The sequence below is a fragment of the Pleuronectes platessa genome, chromosome 11 (genome assembly GCF_947347685.1).
Source record: "Pleuronectes platessa chromosome 11, fPlePla1.1, whole genome shotgun sequence".
Classification (NCBI taxonomy): domain Eukaryota; kingdom Metazoa; phylum Chordata; class Actinopteri; order Pleuronectiformes; family Pleuronectidae; genus Pleuronectes; species Pleuronectes platessa.
In genome coordinates, this window is record NC_070636.1 from 19,972,614 (window position 1) to 19,991,054 (window position 18,441).

The 18,441-nt window shown below is 44.2% G+C and overlaps 1 protein-coding gene across 1 annotated transcript in view; it reads left to right on the plus strand.

Annotated features, from left to right (window-relative positions):
- The window catches only part of alk (ALK receptor tyrosine kinase), a 359,720-nt gene extending 342,654 nt beyond the window's left edge, over window positions 1-17,066 (plus strand). Inside the window, exons 20-29 of the mRNA XM_053435382.1 lie at window positions 1,362-1,548; window positions 2,205-2,295; window positions 2,591-2,655; window positions 2,745-2,874; window positions 4,258-4,355; window positions 8,132-8,224; window positions 12,047-12,148; window positions 12,429-12,563; window positions 13,531-13,621; window positions 14,173-17,066. Of these exons, the coding sequence (XP_053291357.1) occupies window positions 1,362-1,548; window positions 2,205-2,295; window positions 2,591-2,655; window positions 2,745-2,874; window positions 4,258-4,355; window positions 8,132-8,224; window positions 12,047-12,148; window positions 12,429-12,563; window positions 13,531-13,621; window positions 14,173-15,321 (2,141 nt within the window). The 3' untranslated portion in view covers window positions 15,322-17,066. The remainder of the gene's footprint in view (window positions 1-1,361; window positions 1,549-2,204; window positions 2,296-2,590; window positions 2,656-2,744; window positions 2,875-4,257; window positions 4,356-8,131; window positions 8,225-12,046; window positions 12,149-12,428; window positions 12,564-13,530; window positions 13,622-14,172) is intronic.
- Window positions 17,067-18,441: the final 1,375 nt, after the last annotated feature.

The window sequence follows — 18,441 nt, forward strand, 5'->3', positions numbered from 1 at the left end:
AGACACCAGAACACCAATCACTTCCATATGATGAATTCCCCTTTCTTTTTACAACCATATAAATTTCACTCTTTTCCTCCCTATACAAAAACACATATCTCGCCTTCATATATTTCATATTACACATACACACACAGGCCCAGGAATATTGTCTGGATGGGCGAGTTAGGGTCTGTGATACGTTTTTTTTGTGTCAAGTACATTCATTTGTTCTCAAGGTCACATGGGATACAGTCATGTATCCCAATGCAGGTAGAAAGAGCCACAAAACCACTGTGCTACTAAATGCTAAATGTTTGAGGGGTTCACGATAGACGACTGCTTGTATTTCCCTCTTCTTTCTTACACACACACACACACACACACACACACACACACACACACACACACACACAGTTCTTCACTTACTGACCTGGTCTGGCTCAGAGGACTCTTAGCAGGTTACCCACAGAATGGGGAAGTGAGCCTCGTGGCCGACCCAGTCTTCCATCTGTCCGCCTGCTTTTAGGCTATTACATCCAGACATATGCACTCATTGAGCCATCAACGACTCCGCACACACCCACGCTCACTTTGACACTCGCAGCAGACAGACACGCACATCCAGGCTTCCACCTACACTCTGTGCAAGCGTCTCAGTAGATGAGGCGTGAGCAGAGGAGGCGTGGGACTCCCTCTGTGATGAATGAAACGTGCTAAAGACGAATGGCTACAGAGCCGGTGGCTGACAGCACTCGTACCTTAGACAACACTTGGTAAATAAATAACTCCCCTGCACACACATAAATATACACAAACAATTCTCCGGGTGCATGTATTCACGCCCAGGTCGAGGCTTCGAGCACAATGAAGTGTGTGTGTGTATGTGTGCCTGTGAGAGGGAAAATGAAAAATGGTTTGTTTTCATACTGTGTTATGCTACATAAATTGATTTGTTTGTGATACGAAGTAGGAAAGTAATATTTGTCCTGGTTCTGTGCTTTGTTAACATGTTTGCTTATTGTCCATATGATTGTGTTTTATCAATCACACCCACACTGTGATTGTACAAGATCGATTCACATGTTAAATTCTGAAATATCTGAATAGTTTGAAACGACAAATGTTCTAGCAGAGAGAGAGCATTATTGCTTATCATTATTTCACAGACAAAAAATAATTATTTTTCATAGAAATTGCTCTTGTGCAAGCAGAAGGTCTTTGGAGGAATAATAACTGTAAAAGCTTTCCACTTTGTGTTCTTTGGCTGCTATAGCAATCATCCTTCAACAAGAAGAGGAGTTCAAGGTTTTTAGTTTTTTTTGTAATTGTGGATATCTCAGTTGAGTAATGAAACTGCTCTTTTATTTCCCTCTCACCAGTGTACAGGCGTAAACATACAGAGCTGCAGTCCATTCAGCTGGAGCTGCAGAGTCCAGACTGCAAGCTCAGTAAACTCCGCGCCTCCACCATCATGACCGACTACAACCCCAACTACTGCTTCGCCGGCAAAACGGCATCCGTCAGTGACCTGAAGGAAGTGCCACGACGCAACATCTCCCTCACCAGGTAAGAGGTTCAAGATGCTACAAGCTGTAGCAGAGCTGAGTTAAATACACTCATCTACATCTGTGATGAAATGAGTTATTGATTCACGGACACTGCTACATTTTTTTAAAAACAGGATGGACTCATAGATGGAGTATAGTGGGAGAAGTATCAGTTTGAATAAAGCCTGAAATATTAATGTACTCAGTGTAAAGCCTCAGAGTGTATGGGTGTACTGCAGTGATCCAAGCAGCTGAGAAATGATCTTTACAGGGTTCTTTTCAATTTTTAATGGATCTTTCATGTGTTTATAGCTCACCAGTTTATCATTCTGCCTCTTCATCTTTGTGATACATTCTTTCTCTTATGGAGCCATGAATACTTCCCAGCATCTCGAGCTGTTATAGTCATGATTCAAAGGACACAGCTGGTGTCAAAGTTTCACTGGATGCCACACAGTAACAGTTTTCTATCTATGTGGACTGAAAAATGAGGTGAACACTGAGCAGCACCTCTGCCAAACTCCTTTCCTCAATGATTTTAATTTCTTCAACCTGTATTTAGCTCTATAGGTCGTTATTCTTTGGAGACAGATACAGCGAGGACATCCCTGATTGCCGTTTACTTTTAATATCCTATATCCTATGTAATGCAAAATAAATTATGTGTTTCACCAGGGGCCTGGGTCACGGTGCCTTTGGTGAAGTGTACGAGGGGCTGGTAGTGGGGATACCAGGTGAACCAAGTCCACTGCACGTGGCAGTTAAGGTGAGTTGTAACCTGCTTTTGGAAAGGAAACTTTTCTTCGTTTTTTCAAAGGTCAAACCTTGATGAAATCAAATCAGATCTTAAGGGGCCCTCTAAAGGAATTACACACCATCTACTTTTATACTAAGAGTACCCCGGAGATGAGATCAGGAACATAAGCAGTCAGTTACAATTTGAATGGCTCTTATGCAGCTAAAGGCTCAAATGCACCAATATTGAATTGCCTCTTTTCAATAAGCCCCACATACAAAGTGAAATAACATCTGTATAAACAACTTGTCTTTTTATACAATAGACCCTCCCTGAGGTTTGCTCTGAGCAGGATGAATTGGATTTTCTCATGGAGGCTCTGATCATCAGGTAAAAGCCACTTAGACAGTAAACAAAAAGCCTGTCTCTCTCACTGTGCCCTCAAAGCCCTCTCTGACACACAGTCTCTGTCTCTGCAGTAAATTCAGCCACCAGAACATTGTGCGTTGTGTAGGAGTGAGTCTGCAGAACATGCCCAGGTTCATACTGCTGGAGCTGATGACAGGGGGAGACCTCAAGAGTTTCCTGAGGGAGACCAGACCCAGACTGGTGAGTCCCTCAAGTGCATGTTGTCATTACCTCCGCCGAGGATGTTGTTTTTGTGTTGTTTTTGTGTTGGTTAGCAGGATGGACAGATCCAGGAATTTAGCTTCAATTTCTCTGTAGCATTTCCCACAGAATTAATTCAGTAGTGCACAAACTCACACATAGCTCTCACATGCAACAAATTCGAGGAGACAGGTACACAGACTGAGGAGTGAAAGATTTTACTTCAAAGAGACGACTGCAATGAATGCAGCTTGCAGGTAAACAAATGTAGCAGATTTATGATGTGTCACCATCTGAGTGGACAGTAAAAATGTTATGGACAAAAGTTCAAGCGTGCGATTGAGCACACAGCAGAGAGCTCTGCACACAGCTGTACGATGCAGCAACAGACACACCATACTTAGAGATCATGGTGAGATAGGGCATCACCCTTGGTGGGGGTACAATTACATTTATTATTTACCATCTTAAACTAACACATCTGTTATTCTCCTTAACTTGCAGAATTAAGCCAGCTATAATTCATGTTAAATCAATCCGATTTTATTTCAGTTTTTCTTAATCTTCCTCTGATATATTTACTAAAATAGAATTCCTTCCTTACAAGCAAGTCTCGCCTCTTGGCAGCCATCTTGGCAATGTTCCCAGGCAGTTGTTTCAGGCTAATGACACCAGGCACCTGTCGAAATGAATCTGCAGGGAGCAAGGACAGAACTTCCAATGGTCACGGGAACACAAAACTGCATTTTTAGAATCACCAATCAAACTTAATTAAAAGTTTGACTTTGCAAGTGCGTCAGTGCAACAACACGATGGGCTTTATGTGTTTGCTGCTTCCATTACAAAGGACATGATCGTGGGCGGCTGTGGCTCAGGAGCTAGAGAAGGTCAATAATTAATTGGGAAGTCGGTGGTTCAATCCCTGCATATTGTGACAGAGAAGCACTATGTACGAGTGCGGTTTGAATATGTGAGAAAGTGGGCAAATTGAGGGGACACCATAACAAGAAAAGTGCTATCTATCTAATAATAGGTGTTGAACGACGCACTGAAGTTCAGCCAAACAAAAAGAGGTTGTCTATGTGGAACTGAACCATGGTTTGGATCATTTGCAGTGTTAAAACATTTTTGGGATATGATTCAGAACTGCAGGAAGTTTAGACTGCATTAAACGGCTCGCAGGAAAGGTTCTGATGATATCATGTTTGAATGACAAGGACCTCCTACATTACAATGTGAAACCAAAACTAGCCGGATCGAACAAAGGGATGATTTTCAGGTGTGAAAACTCCCTAAATGCTCTTTGTTTACCACTTTGTGGGGAATGGGTTCGACATGTTTTATATATTATTGAAGTCAGTTTTGTGTCTCTGTCTGTCTCAGGAGCACCCGTCCAGTTTGACCATGGTGGACCTGCTCAACGTGGCCAGAGACATCGCTAAAGGCTGCCACTATCTGGAGGAGAACCAGTTTATACACAGGTAATTCACCTAATGACTAAACATATTGCCTATGCATGTGTGCAAACATAAATACAGCACAGTTATGAAATGATGTGTTATATTCTGTGGCTCTCTGGTCCTCCTACCTCAACCGATCAGAGAGACAGAGAGAAAAATACAGTGTGTGCCCGCATTGCTCTGCTGACTTCTACTCAGAATTACGTGCTGACTGCATCCACCCAGGCGTAACATATGGACTCTCCAGGCCTTTGGCCTCTCGTATGATAGCTGAAAGGACAAGTGATGAGTTTAGCATCACAGCAGCCAGATGGGGTAGCCGGCTTGGCTCTTTACGCTCTGTATCCAAGGCACAAGTCAACAGGAGTGCTCGACTCCAAATCCACATCCACAGCAGCTGCTGTGACTTAAGAAATGTCTTTTCCTTCCTCGTCGCTTAAAGAACTTTAACATGAGCGTCCACGAGGGAAGTCGTAAAATGTCATAATTGCTCCGATCAATACTTCAAGACGAGAGAAGTGCATCGTGGTTCCTGCATGTTTGGACTCCAAGAAATTGCCCAATGAAACACAAGGCCTGTTAAAGCTTATTTGGCCCCATGTGTCAAAGCCCCATCAATCCACCTAATGACTGACCCGTCTCCAGAGGCTGGTGAGCTCCTGTCTCCTCTTTCTTCCTCTTTCTGCCTTCAAGCCTGCATTGAAATTCACACTGATACTGTCCGTGAGGATAACTACATTTTTTATGGAGGTGTGTTTACTCTGCAGTTGAGTAAAGGTGAAGGAGGTACAAGGCTATTCAGCAAATGAGGGGCTGATGGTTCGGAGGATGAGCTGCAGTGATGTTCTGCAGCAGATTAAATCACAGGGTTAATGCTGTCTCAAAACTACTTCCTCTGGCTTTTGTTGTGTTGCTTTCTTTCTTTCTGTGGTGGTATTGATCTGTGTTTTGGTCAGTGCATCCTGTAGATGTTCCTCTTTATTTACAACAGGCCTGGTGCTCAGGATGGAAGTCTGAAAAGAAACACTGTGCTGAGGAGAGCCTGGTAGTTTAATGCGACTGCAGGTGTTAAAATAGACTATTAACACAGATTGTTCTCTAAGTGCTGCAGTGAAATGGATCTTTAAGCTGCAGTTGAAATTGACTGTAATTAAGGTTTACCGTATGAGGCCAGTGAACTTTGTTTTTTTAATAATATCTGGCTTTCACCCACACGTTTACAACAATCCCTCCCATTAATCCGTCGGATCGCAGACCGTCTCAAGGCTCGTCCTTTCTTACAAGCAAAACGCAAATCATCTGAATGATTTCACCCAAGCCATGAAACAAGTAATACTTGTATTTAGCTGCAGCACTCATGGGAAAAGATCTTGTGAAAGTGGATGTCTGGGTGAGTGCAGCACACGCCCACATGCTGATCGTGGTTTTGCTATGATAGAAATGATTTTGTTTTGCTGAAGCAGCTCAACTCCCCCTATATGGATCGATGGTTTCACTGCTTCTGCTTTATAAAGAAAATTCTGTGTAGCTAGTATGAGAAATCTGTTTACCTACATTCATTTAACTGCCTCTTTCTAAACTGGACTCAGGCAAAGTCTTTTTAGATTTAGAATGAGAACAAAGAGATGCCCTACTTACAGTGGCCAAGGCATCCCATAAGCGCATTACTGGAAAACACTAATGCAAAAGCCACAACAGAAACAATCACAAGGGAAGTGATGGACAACCTTTCTTGGCGAGGAAAGTTACTGACTGCAGTCAAGATTTCTTTCATTCTGCAGTCCAGTAAACCATCTTTTGCCTGGAGCTGCCTATGAGCGCTCCAAGCACCTGTACCTTAACACCTCAAATAGACAAGCATCTCATTTTTGCGAAAGCTCACTTGACCCATACATCCATGAGTTGACCACAGGAAGTTCCTCTGTTCACCTCTCAGCCACGTACACGCAGTTGTTTTTTTCATACTGAATAGTTTCATATCCAACTTGAAGTAGTACTATAATGTTATAAGTTGACTAGCTCCCAACACGTCTGGCACATTGAAGCGAAGGCATCCATGCAAAGTGTAGTTTCAGTTTGAAAAACCCTCAGCTTAAATCAGTCTGAACCACCACTTTATTCTCTTTGTGTCATTTCTCATCAGTTCATCAGTGTGGAGCCGAGGCCAAACATCAAAACAATGTTTGCCGCCAACTCACTGGCAAAACTTAATGTTGTTTGTATCGCTGCTAGTTTTTCATCGCATGATCTACTCTGAGCAGTGTCACTTGATGTTATTTAGATATCCAATCCTGGGTATTTATTGGCGAGCACACAACGTCACTTCTTCCCATGTTAAAGAGCGTGAGACGTCTTTGTGTGTGGGCTTTATTTCCTCTTCCCCAGACAGGAGAAGAACATGCTGTGTCAACTACTGTATTTTCTCAAAGAATAACCAACCCAGTACAGTGTAAATATGAATTTTAGGATTTTTCTCTTTCAACCCACTCTCCCTGCGTAGAGTGTGGAACATTTCAATCTGTTTTCCCTGGATACTCCATGTGGGCAGAGTCATAAAGGCACTGTAGGAAATTATACACTCTGCCAGCTTGCCCCGGGCAACATGGTAGTTACAGTGAGCCTCAGATCCAGCAGCCGGAGTTCTGTAGCTTTTTAAACTCTGAGCCTCTTATAGATGCAAATATATGAACAGCTTTATTAAATTTGTGAAGAGACAATGTGAGGGCCAAGCTGTGCACATGTCAGAGCTGTATAGTAGATCAAGCTCTAATATACACTATAATACCTATATATATAAAAGAAATCACATAGTTCCATGAGGTGACCCACCATCATTGGTTTGTGAGCTGCTGTTTTGAAGCCTTCACTTTGACATTTTGTCCAGCTCCATCTTGATTTTGTGAGACCACATGGAGGCATAATTGGATCGGGGGGGGGCCTGACTACAAGCTTGAGGCCTGTGACTTGCACTCATTGGACTGTACTAGCTGTCAATCACATAGTTTCCAAACCCCAATGCATACCAGGCTGTGGGTTTCCACGGGGTCTTAAAAAGTCTAAAAGATAAAAATATCATGTACTGAATTTCAATATTAACATGCTATAATACAACTGAAGACCAGATCAAGGTAGAACCGAGCCATCGAACATCCTGATCCTTCAAACACCCTGATCTTACAAACACCCTGGTCAGAATTTATCTCATTGCACCAAAACTTCAAAAAGTGAATAAACTCTGTATGAAAATATTTACTGACGTTATTAATCTGACCATGTTCTCATAGACGTCTACAGAAACGGACTTCCTTTTTTGCAACCAGCAAAGTCGCCCCCTGCTGTTCATTCAAGAGAATAAAGGTGTCAGACAATTCTGATTGGTTTCATTTTCCTGGACCGTAGTCTACATCATTTAGATTTACAGTCTCTGCATAATACGGATTTACAGTGAGAGATGTTTTGACCATCGTCTTACAGTAAATCTGTTCACCATGAGAACAGCCCTTCTCATTCCACAGATACTCCCTTCTCTCGCAAGGTGAGGGAGATAAATTGGGATGCTGTGGGAGACATCTTCAGACTTGGGGGTGACAATTTCATCCCGGGTCGCTGATATACATCAAGCTTGCAATAAACCCTTCTGTGTAAGACATCAGCTGCTGCCTGAGTTCTCCTTTCATCGGCCTCCAAAAGACGTCAATCACAAGTGGGTTATTGTGTTCTAACACAGTGCCCAAGCTCCACCAGAACAAGAAGTATGTTCATGCATTGGCCTGAGATCCTGTTTCCTCTTCTTTCAGGGACATTGCAGCACGGAACTGCCTCCTGACCTGCAAAGGAAGCGGCCGCACAGCGAAGATCGGAGACTTTGGGATGGCTCGAGACATTTACAGGTACAGTCCAACAGAGATCATTGACAGGAGGCAAAACAACCAAGTCATAGCTGAGTGTTTAGTTACCCTTTTAGAAATTCTAGGCACAGATACGTTTTCAACCACAGGATGTAACAAATTAAAACAGAATATCACCAAACAGCAGTGAATGAACACAGCCAATAGAAAGTTGTGCCGACTAACAGACACCGTATTAGATGCTCTCTTATATTTTGTGTAAGGACGACTGACTCTGTATTATCCATACCCTTGCCCAATATATCTCATGTCTTGAAAACACAATTACAATCAAAGAAAACTAATCAAGTTAAAAGTGTCTCGGTGAAGCAGCAGCTCTGAACATGAAGGTTTTTCCCTCCCATGTGAATACAGCGCCCGTGGCACTGAACACTGAGACTTTCAAACTGGTAAAAGTTGAAGCGGAGCAGTGAAAGTGTTTTTATTCTCTGTCTCACTGGTGTAATGCTGCCTTCTTTTAATCTACATCAGCTCATCTGAAGCCACAGCAGCGTCTCATTATTCTTAGCTCAAACTTTTTAATATAGCTAGCTACCACAATTTCACGTGACACCGTTTAAATGAATGCACCAATCCAGCAGGGAAAACTCCCAAGTCTTTCATCTGGTGAGAAATTAGAGCGAGGGAAGTGTGCCACAACAGTCAGCTGTATCAACGCAGCACTTTTGAATCCTCCGATGGAAAGTCACCCGAGAGCAAAGTCACTCTCCGAGCATCCGGGAAAGGCTGTTGCACAATACCCCTGGGGAGTGGCATTAGGGGCGCTTGATTTAATTGCTGATGTCAGTTTTTCAGGTGCCTCGCTGGGGTTTTGTTTTTATCTCTCAGCCCGGAGCCGTGGCGCTGGGATTTTTTGAATTTTTTTATTATCATTGTTATTACAGAATGTTGAGAGGGGGGAGTGATTGTTTTGTGCACTACGCTGTCAGGTTGTGTTAGTTCTGCTGCTTCATGATGTGGCCCTCCTGCTATGTGGCGAGGGACACAGGAGTCGTTTTGGGGGCCGTCACGGGGGACGGGTGTCACAGCGAGGGACCAGGACCAGGCTTAATGTCATCTTTTTATATTCTGGGAAGGAAGCCGCGGGTGCAATCGCACGTGATATTCCACAGGCTTCCTTTCTCACATGGTCTCACTCAAATGCTTGCATACCGGTGATGTGGCGGTAAATAAAAAGCCGTGTAAACAATAGCTGCCAGTTGGTAAGCATCCTGAGGTAAACATCTGCCACAGTGAGTGGAAATTCACTGTGCTTCCGTGAAAGATTGAGTATTTTACCCTAAACAACCATATTCTCACAGGATGTATAAACAGTGATGTATGGCCTGACTTTGGATTGTATTTATTAATGTCACAATGTAAACAAAGATGTCCAACACACAATGTACAGACACAAGTATTCAGCTCCACAGTGTGTCCTCAGGTGAATGTTTGTCTCCCTCTTTCTGCTCCGTGTCTTTGTCTCTCTAATACTTTTCTCACTGCAGTGCTCACAGAACACATGCGTATGAATTTGTGCTACAGATTTCCCGGGACTGTATTTAAGCCTCCATAATCTGCAGCTCAGCTTTTAGTCTGTGTTGATGCTGCTGCCTCGAGTAATAAATAACACCACCTAAGAAAGGGATCAATCCACTGATAGGGGGGATATCGTCTTGTGTTCTACATTTTGCCATCGCTCCATCTTTTCAGTTGTATGCAGAGAAAACTAACTGAATAGAAATGTAGACAGGTCACATTTTCTTCCATTTTCACTCAGAGGTCAGAGAAGGCAGCCGCTCTAAATATATAACAACAACAAATGTATAGGCTTTACAGGGTAGCATGCGTAGAGCTGCTTGATCTAATGCATCTTTACATGTAGGCCGCTCCCTAGTGCCATCTTCTTTATTGAGAGGGACAGGACATTTAGAGGGATGTGTAGAGGGGCTAGGGGAGAGTAGAGATGACAGTGGCAGGATTCAATTGTCAGAATCTAGGCCCTAATACGAGGGGGGTACCTGACTCCTCCCCTGAGTTGATTGTGTTATTCTTAATGATAGATTAAGGCGGTGGATGTGGAGCTACCCTGCAGAGGTTCTAAGCTAATCTGTTCTGCAAGCAAACTCAACTAGTAATTGTTTTTTTCTGCTACATTGATTAGCTGTAATTTTCCTCAAGACTAAGTTTTTATGTTGATATTTGTCTAAGTATATGTTTCCCTGTCAGCCATTTTATCTGACAGCAGCTAATCTATATCCATCTGTTACCATTGATCCCCTGAAGACACACAGCTCACACTGAAAGGTAACGACTGCTGCCTCTAAAGATCTGTGTGGAAATTTAGACAGTGAGAAGAGTTTGGGACCAAAGATGAAGATGTGCGCGCACACGCACACACACACACACACACAAACACACACACACACACACACACACACACACACACACACACACACACACACACACACACACACACACAGACACACACACACAGCAGTGTACATTGTGCAAATCGTGTCCTTCCTGCTGCTAGTAATACATGATTTTGACTTTTAAGACATTCCTGGCTGTAGCTTTTGTGAGTTCTGACACTTCAGCCCCCGGTGAAGAACAGCACCAGTTGAAATGAGCTTGAAATCCTCCTCACACTGAGACACAATGTGATGGGTCACGCCGTCTAAGACTGGAGGCTTTGGACGCTGTTTGTGAGAAGCTCAGTCCGCCAAGATTCATTTTTTTGACCCATTTTTTCTTCCCAGGCTGAAATTGTGTGTTTAATCCTTTGCTGCTGTGTTCCTGATATGGTTACTATTCCTTTTTTCTCTTGGTTTTATTTGACATGGGAATATCCTCTGAGCACAGTGCTCTTTCCTCATGCTGCATGTCCCACCTGGGAGCTGCCCACTGTAATTACAGTGTGTTCCTGTGCAGCCATGTGCAGCTCCAGCACACCATTTACTAGTTTTCGAAGGGAAACACAAAGAGAGTGCCACTGCAGCTCCTTCAATAAAAAAAGCCCAGGGATTTAAACTGGCACCCTTCCACTCACAATCAGTATCAACAGGCTGTTAAAGCCCTGTTTAATATAAAGCTCTTGCCATGTTTACAGTCAAGTGCTATGGCGATGATATCATGCAACAGCAAACAGTACTAAACAATGTTTATTGCCAAACACAACTGACAGTGCTTGGCAGGGATCTTGCTGTGTCTCTTTTCTGTGCGGACGCCAGTCCATGTCTATCCACATCTGTCCACGTCTGTCCACGTCTGTCCATGTCTATCCACATCTGTCCACGTCTGTCCACGTCTGTCCATGTCTATCCACATCTGTCCACGTCTGTCCTCGCTGTGAGCGGGGCGAGAAGAACCAGGCAGTGACCTCTACCAGCAGCCACAATCAGATAGAGCGCACAACGGATCATTTCTTCACCAACGCAAAAATGTCTGAGACGGGGCTCGGCCTGGCAGGAAATCTCCCTCTCTCTCCTCTCGGGGAGATAAGGAGTTCAGCGAGTATTTCTCACACCAGCGTGTTCCGTAGCTGAGAATGCCACTGGATCACAGAGCTGATACAGACACTGACAAACACTGAATTAATTGCTGGATGATTCCCCCCCATCGGCTTTTGTGGGCAGTAGTGTTGCCATGGTGACGGCTTTACCAGATATAAAAGTCGGTCGTTCTTTAACATTTCCTCACTTTTATTTTCAGCAGGCATACATACCCAGTGTTGGTTTATTGGCTGCATGGTTGATTAAAACAGATGTAAATATTCAAAATATCTTTCTGTGTGTGTGTGTGTGTGTGTGTGTGTGTGTGTAGGGCGAGCTACTACAGGAAGGGTGGGCGTGCCATGCTGCCAGTGAAGTGGATGCCACCTGAAGCCTTCATGGAGGGCATCTTCACATCTAAAACAGACACGTGGTGAGAATCCCTCACTCTGGCGTCGATGTGATCTCACCTCCTGTCCCCACCTGTCCGCTCGCTCCTTCTTTCTCCTCTCATCGTCCCCCGTCCTCCTTTGATGTAGAACCATGCGTCTTGTCTCGTTGTTTTTCTCCTTGTCTCGTCTCTATCTCTTGTCCTCTGCTTTCATCCTTCACCCCCTCAGCTCTCATGATGCTTATAATTTCTGACACGATTGTCCTTAATCTCTCTTTCTTCCCTCTAACTAATCTCTCCTTTCATCGCCGGCCTCTCTCAGGTCATTCGGGGTTCTGCTGTGGGAGATCTTCTCGTTGGGCTACATGCCATATCCAAGTCGCAGCAACCAGGAAGTTCTGGAGTTTGTAACCAATGGTGGAAGAATGGACCCTCCTAAAAACTGCCCTGGGCCAGTGTAAGTGCAGATACACAATCACACACAATCTCACACCCGACACACACACACGCTGAATTAATTCATGTGTTCCACATGACCACGAGGAAAATCGGATCCCATGAGATCTCATTAAGCTCCGCCATAGCACAAACAAATAGGAAGGATGCTCAGTTGTATATGATGCAGTGGTATACGCATAAAAGAAGAGCTAATGCAGAGGCAGACATGAAAGGCTCTGATTATTCGCTGATATCGACACGTAAACAAGTTGTGACCTAGAAGGCGACAGAAACATTACCATGAGAATCGTCTACGTGGAAACAAACACTGACTCTCTTTCATGTTTGCCTCCCGTCCTGATAGGATCTAAAAGCACATTTTTCCAATCACACCGTATTTTCCCTCTCTTTTTATGATACAGCCTCTCATGTGAACTATGAAAACATATACAAACACACATTTTGTATCCCACTCTCTCATTTACACATTAAAGCCTTCGTTTAAAGGTCCATTGTGTAAGATTTAGGTGAAAAAGATCTATTGAAAAACTATTGAATATAAAATAAGCCTGGTGATATTTTGTTGTGTTTCGTCTAAATTGTATGAATTATTGTTTTACCCTAGAATTGGCTCTTTATATTTAAATATTATACATTTGCATCAGGAGCAGGTCCTCGGATGCCACCTTGTTTATTACAGTATAGTCCAAACTGCACAAACCAAACACCTTATGAGTTTTTAAGACAATTTAAGGATACCACAGGTTGTCTTTCATGTTTGGATGGGGAGGGTGAAGTGAGGGGTAATCAGCTGCAACATGCAACTTCACCACTAGATGTCACTACATTCTACACACTGAACCTTTAACCGTCACACTCGTTCTCATGACTTTTTGCAGCTTGTCCTGCATGACACTGCAAATGTGTAGTTATCCTTTAAAATAGTGTTTTGTGTTTGTTTGCTACACATACGTGTGCATCTTTAGGTACCGTATAATGACTCAGAGTTGGCAGCACCAGCCTGAAGACAGGCCCAACTTCTCAACTATCCTGGAGAGAATCGACTACTGCTTACAGGTAACAGTGTGGGACACTGACTACAGAGGTGTCTCTGTCTGGTTATATGATAGAATAGGGAGAGTAACACCATAGACCAACATTCAGGCAGTTGTATGGAGAAAGATCTAGAGAGAAATACAGAGAGGACATATGGGAATCATGACGGAGGAAGATAAATCCCAGGAGTGGTCTAATATCAAAGTCTTCATTTCAACCTTTGGGGCTGGGGTATGTGTGTGGTTATGTCTCGGAGTCTCGATGTTCACGAGATGTTAGAAAAGGGTTGAGCCACTGGGAAGAACAGGTGTGTGTTAAAGTTACTCCTGTGTGAAAGAATCAGATAAAATAATAATATTTGTCCAACGTTGTTTATGTCAACCACAGAAACGTTCTAGTTTTTTTTACGTACCTACATCGCCAGCGACCGTTTTCATTAAAGCCAAAGAAACATGATTTAATCACCCAAGAAATCTTTTCAAATCCAAATTTTAAATGAATCTTTAACATTAATATCAACATTACCATTAAAAAATACAGCTCTGATACCTTGATGGTTTACCCTCTTTCAGGACCCTGATGTGGTGACCATGCCACTGCCTGTAGAGTATGGGCCCATCCCTGAGGAGGAGGAGCGCGTACCCATGCGCCCTGATGACCCCTCAGCTCCAACTGTGCTGGTAAATGCCCAGGTGCCTGATGGGGAGGCTCTACACCCGCCGCCACCATCTTATCCTACAGAGGAGAACCGCAGAGGTGGGGAGCACGCTGCTGTGACAAGCGCAGCGCCGGAGGCCAAAGCACAGACGCCTGCCCAGCCCCAGCCGTACCTCCACCAGCACCAGCAGCCTCACACACAGGCCTGCATGACCATGACGACCACTAACACCGTCACCTCCACAGCCGCCGCTACACTCACAGCTAAAGGACCTCATGTCACTACCCAGCCAAGCCCAGCTGAGGGGGGCCACATCAACCTGGCGTTCACCCAAGGCCACCAGGTAGACAAGGACGGCCACAACGGGAAGAGCACCACTTTGTGGAACCCCACGTATGGGTCCTGGTTCCTGCAGCAGCAGCAGAGGAAGCAGCAGCAACAGCATCAGCAACAGCAGCAGCAGCAGCAGCAGCAGCAGAGGCAGGGAGGGGTGGGTGGAGCCGGAGGGAGCGTCGGCAGGGTTCCTGGCGAGGGACAGGAGCACATGGGCCGGACGGTGGCTGAGGTGGCCGGGGCGCTGGGTCTCCAGCACCAGCACAAGCAGTTCCAGCACCAGCTCCAGCAGCAGCACCAACTCCAGCTACTGCACCATCAGCAGCAGCAGCAGCAGCAGCAGCAGGGTCTCTGTAGACCCTTGTTACCTCCACCCCCTCATGCTGCACAGTCCCCTCTGCTGTTAGATTCTGCCGCTCTCCCCCCGGTGCCGCTCTACAGACTGAGACGATTCCCCTGCGGTAACATCGGTTACGGTTACCAGGAGCAAGGCCTGCCGCCGGAGGTCGCCCACGGCAACCCTAACCCTCCTCCTCCGCCACCTCCCTCCCAACAGGGCACCTCCATGTCGTCCTCTGCAGCTCACCAGAGGGGAGCCTCTGTTCCCACCTCGATGACGTTGGGCCGGCCCGGTGTGTCCGAGGACAGCCGCCCCCTACTGGTCACCATGGGGACGGTGCAGGACCCCAGGCTGCCCAGGATGGAGGGCCACAACGCCACAGTGCTTTAGCCCCCATGCCTGAACTGCTGGTCCTTTATCAGACGGAGACAAACAAACACTGTGTCAGGACAGATTTCGTTTTACAACACCCCTTCAATGCCGCCATTTTGGTTTCCTCCTCCAGTTCAGAAAGAACCCGTCCAGCTGAGACACAGCTGGATGAGTCCATTAGGCTTTTCCTATGAGAACCCTGGAGCGGAGTTCAAATCCCCAATGGATGCTAAAGCACATCAGACAACTCAAAACCTTTGAGAGGCAGAATTTAGAGCAAAGACTACTTTTAAGAGTTTAAAAAAAAATGTATTTTTTCATTGCTGGAGGGATCATGACTGAGTGGGAATCGAATGAGGAGTTTACAGCACAGGACGACGAGGGGACGGGCCGTGGACGTGGCGTGTTGACTGACAGCTGAGGATGTCTCTTGTGTGTGAGAATGGACCATGAGGTGGATTGAAATCTCTATATTTTGCCAGACTTCCGTGTTTGATGCCTGCAGCCGTGTCTGCAGCCGTCACCACGTGTGTCAGTTCTACTACTCCTGCTCCACATGCTTTTGGAAAACAACCGTGTGGTGAAGAACCGGACCAGACTGTTTTTAATGAATATCACTGAACAGGACACTGGATTACCAGACACATTTATACTTTTAAAAAGAAAATTCTGGGAAAAATGTGTTTGTTGATGTTTGCTTGCCTGCTTGTTTATTTATTCATTCGTTTATTTATTATTTGGATGTGGCTCTATAACTTATTAACATGCTTCTTCAAACCCAAATTCATCCTGTCCACTGGTTTCCACCTACGTTTGTTTGTTTTTTTTATAGCTGCAGGAATTAGGCTTTGAACGATCCTCAAAAAGAAAAGTCTAAATATCCTGAAGGGAGGAGGAAGAAGTCGCACAGGAAATCAGTGGAGCGATGGATAGAGCTAAGATGCAGGGATGAAAGATGGTTTGACAGAAGAATAAGATGTTTTAAAGACACGGCGCCCTCAGCTGCCTGGAAGAGCGCAGCTTTTTGTTGTGGCTGAATGTTTGTGGTATCTCGTTGCTCCTGGTTCTATTGAAAGCTCCGCCCCGTTTTTTTTACGGCTCCATTCTACTGAGTGCTCAGAGACAGTTGAGCTGAGGCTTTTCTTTACTTATGGCTTTTTCAGTAACCCTTTATTGATTCATTTCTGTTGGTCTGGATGTAGAAACACAATGGATATTGCTGAATCAATCTTAACCTTCAAATTTCGACATGGAAGCCCTCGACAGAGCGAGAATGAGTGTTGGGGAATACGAATGAGTGTGAGTGCTCCACATGAGAATGAAACCTGGGACCATCCCGCTGCTCCTCTTCACACACGCGGTGTTTAAAGTCTTATTCTTTCAGTTTAATGACACTAAATCTATCAGATGAAGCCGTGTGTTGATATTTAGGTGAATGACGACCACGTGCGTCCCGTTTTGGATCCTTTTGCTCGACTGTTCTGATCCTGTGTGTCTGCTGTGGCCATGAAGAGTCGTCATGTCGGTGTCCTGATGACTCAGGGGCCGATCACATGTGAGCAGGTGAAACGTTGGTGAATTGAAAAGTCTTTTTGCTTCAGTCTCCAGTACCTGTGTTCAGTGCATTAACTCTGTGTTCCCTTCTCAGCTCATCTCCAACGTTTGATGTAAAAAGACTAAATGAACTGCACCTGTAAATGTTGTAATTATAAAGTATTGTACGATGGCTCTGGTAAATGCTGTAAATTGCCCTTCAGAAGACATTCGCCAAAATTAATAAATTACTATATAATAATTGTTTTTGCATTGGTCCGTCTGCTGTCCTCTTTGGTGTCGAGGGAATTTGATTAACATTAACGTTATAATTGGCTGATTAAAATCATCAATCACAGACTTATTTAGGGTAACGTCCTTTAACTGTTAACATTATAACTGTTATTATGATTCTTTATCTTCAAACCTAATGTAGTAATGTGTACTGAAACAATTGTGGTGTTGATAAAACAGGCAATAATGGAGATGGAGCAAATGAATAACTAGAAACCCTCAGTGGAGCCCACACCTCCACCAACAGTCCCCTCATGAAACCACATTTAAATTCACTAGGTCTGCATTTTCTGTGGATCTGCACCAAATGACACACACTCATAAATATCAGTCCCCTAATATGCCGGATGTTTTTCATCAAGACCCATGAATTATTTTCTGAGAAAGTGTTGGAAAAACGTCTCATCTCACAATATCAAAGTAAGTGAAGGAATAATCTCGAAGCACATTTTATTTAGTTCTTTCACCAAGTTTCCTGTTAATCCCTCCTTCCGATTTTTTGCGTAATCAGGCAAAACGGTGTCAGACAGACAAACACAGATGAAAACACAACCTCCCTGGTGGAGGTTACAATGACTCATCTGTGCACCAGCAGTGAACTTGTTGTCTGCATTCTGAATCATATGTCCTCTGAGCTTCACGTCTTCACTGGGCACAGACTTCACCTTGTACCCAGGAGGGCTTTCTTCCTCCTGATCTGACTCACTAACACTGGCGACCCACTGTGATGTGACCCGTTGATCTGGGAACTGGCCTCATGCCCCAGTGTTATTATTTCTCATTCTGTGAAATGAATAGACATGACACACATTTTATTTTTGGTTCCTATTGCCGCGTTTAATGTCTTCCCCTTCATGTTTCATGCTCTAAGTGATAGATTGAAATGTTTCTAAGCTTTTCTACCAAATTCCACTGCACGTGTATTTTTTTTTTTTATTACTAATGGGCCATAGATTTCTTTATAATAGTATGATTTACTGCCCTGCACTAGTTTTTATTCCCCACAGAAAAACAGACATCCAGCTAAAAAGTAACTGAAAGCCAGGATAGATAAACAGGATAAAAGTAAACAGATTAAATATGTGTTGTGTGGTGATGTATTCCCTTTGTAGATACATCAGAAGTACCATGGCTCCATGAGAACTCAGACTTCTTTATAAGAGTATAGAGGAATTGAAATAAAGGAGCAAAGGCAAAGCTCTATAGATATTCATGAGAAAATCAAGAGGCCAGTCTGCTTTCCACTGGCCTTCACTCTGACCTCAGCTCCGAGACAGGTTGTTATTATGTTTCAGGACAACACAATGTGTG